This window comes from Trichoplax adhaerens, genomic scaffold (genome assembly GCF_000150275.1).
Source record: "Trichoplax adhaerens TRIADscaffold_179 genomic scaffold, whole genome shotgun sequence".
Classification (NCBI taxonomy): domain Eukaryota; kingdom Metazoa; phylum Placozoa; class Uniplacotomia; order Trichoplacea; family Trichoplacidae; genus Trichoplax; species Trichoplax adhaerens.
The window spans coordinates 3,097-4,472 of record NW_002061108.1 but is presented as its reverse complement, the minus strand read 5'-3'; the positions used below and the strand labels follow the sequence as shown (position 1 = coordinate 4,472).

Sequence of the window (1,376 nt, the reverse complement as noted above, 5' to 3'; positions counted from 1 at the left end):
ACGGATACCATATTTAATAGTATTGGGATATCGACGGAGGTTTTGCAGCAATGGCATTACTTGGAAATGCTTTTAATACCAAATTAGCTGACTATTTTATAAAACGTATAGATGAAGATGCCCGTTGGCGAGCAAATTCAGCTTTGAGCGCAATTCATTCATTATATCATGAAAATCTGGAACCGAACGCTAAACATGCTTGTCTGAAAATAATGCCATATTTTATTAAACATCAAGCAAAATTAAGCTCAACGCAGAATTTGATTTCTATCATTAAGAGTGCTCATAGTGTAATTTTCAATGATTTTCTTCAATTACATGATTGCATCTCCAAGATTTCATTGAACTATCTAATCGTAAATGAATGTGAAGAATATTTCAAACATCCAATTTTAATCTTTAGGTCATTACTATGGATTGCAATGAAAATTCCTTATGCGGTAAATGTGGAGAATGATGAAATTAAGTTTATCTATGAAAGTAATCATTGCTTGAAAGTTGGAAATGGTACTCAAAGTCAAATTTTTAAGGAACTTCAAAAGATTATCTTGATACGCTTAAAATCCGGCAGTGATAAACAAACTATGATTGAAAGTAATTGCAGTTGGGCTAATTTATTAGACGAACATACAAGAGAATATCTAGAAAGAAGCCTATATCCTGTTTTAGCAGAAAAAGATGATTTAAGTAGTGTGCCTGATAAGTTGATGAATGATGGAGATTTAGCATTTGAAGTTTACAGCAAAATATCTGGATATGAATTAATTAATGAAAATACAGTAAATGCACTAGTACACCTTATCGGAAACTACAAAAATCGCTTCTGGCCAAGAGAGGGTGGTATTGATGCTGTTAGTTATGTGGGTAAATACTTTAATCAACAATTTGCAAAATTTTTTATAGAGCGTGCAAAATTGTATAAAGATAATGCAAAACTTTGTGAAACAGCTTTAACCACTATCAAAGAAACACTTGAAAAAATACCTAGTCATGAACGTGACCATCACTACGACAAGGCTGTTCGTGCTTACGATAATTGTTTTCCCGCTATACACGCTGAAATACCAGCATATCGTTGACCTTATAACACATAAGTGATCATATTTGAACAGTAACGTGGAGGTGAAATTTTTAGAAGATTTCCTTCAAGATACCTTTAATTAAGAAATGTTACTTTGGAAATCTGGGTTATTAGCAAGTACGATTGATGTATCGTTAGGGCTATTTTGATCAGCGATCAATGTCATCACGACTACACTGATTACTTAATTGTTATTTTTAGTATAAATAGCTTGATCATAAATTGATTTTTCAATCTTGCTTATATGTTAACTTGAAATTTCCTAATTTCTTTCATGATGCTTTAGTGAAAGTAA

General features: G+C 31.9%; 1 protein-coding gene across 1 annotated transcript in view; it reads left to right on the top strand.

Annotated features, from left to right (window-relative positions):
• TRIADDRAFT_62601 (uncharacterized protein) overlaps positions 1 to 1,079 on the top strand; it is a gene marked incomplete at both ends in the record, with an annotated part of 5,107 nt that extends 4,028 nt beyond the window's left edge. Inside the window, one exon of the mRNA XM_002118537.1 lies at positions 112 to 1,079. Coding sequence (XP_002118573.1) covers positions 112 to 1,079 — 968 coding nt within the window. The remainder of the gene's footprint in view (positions 1 to 111) is intronic.
• Positions 1,080 to 1,376: the final 297 nt, after the last annotated feature.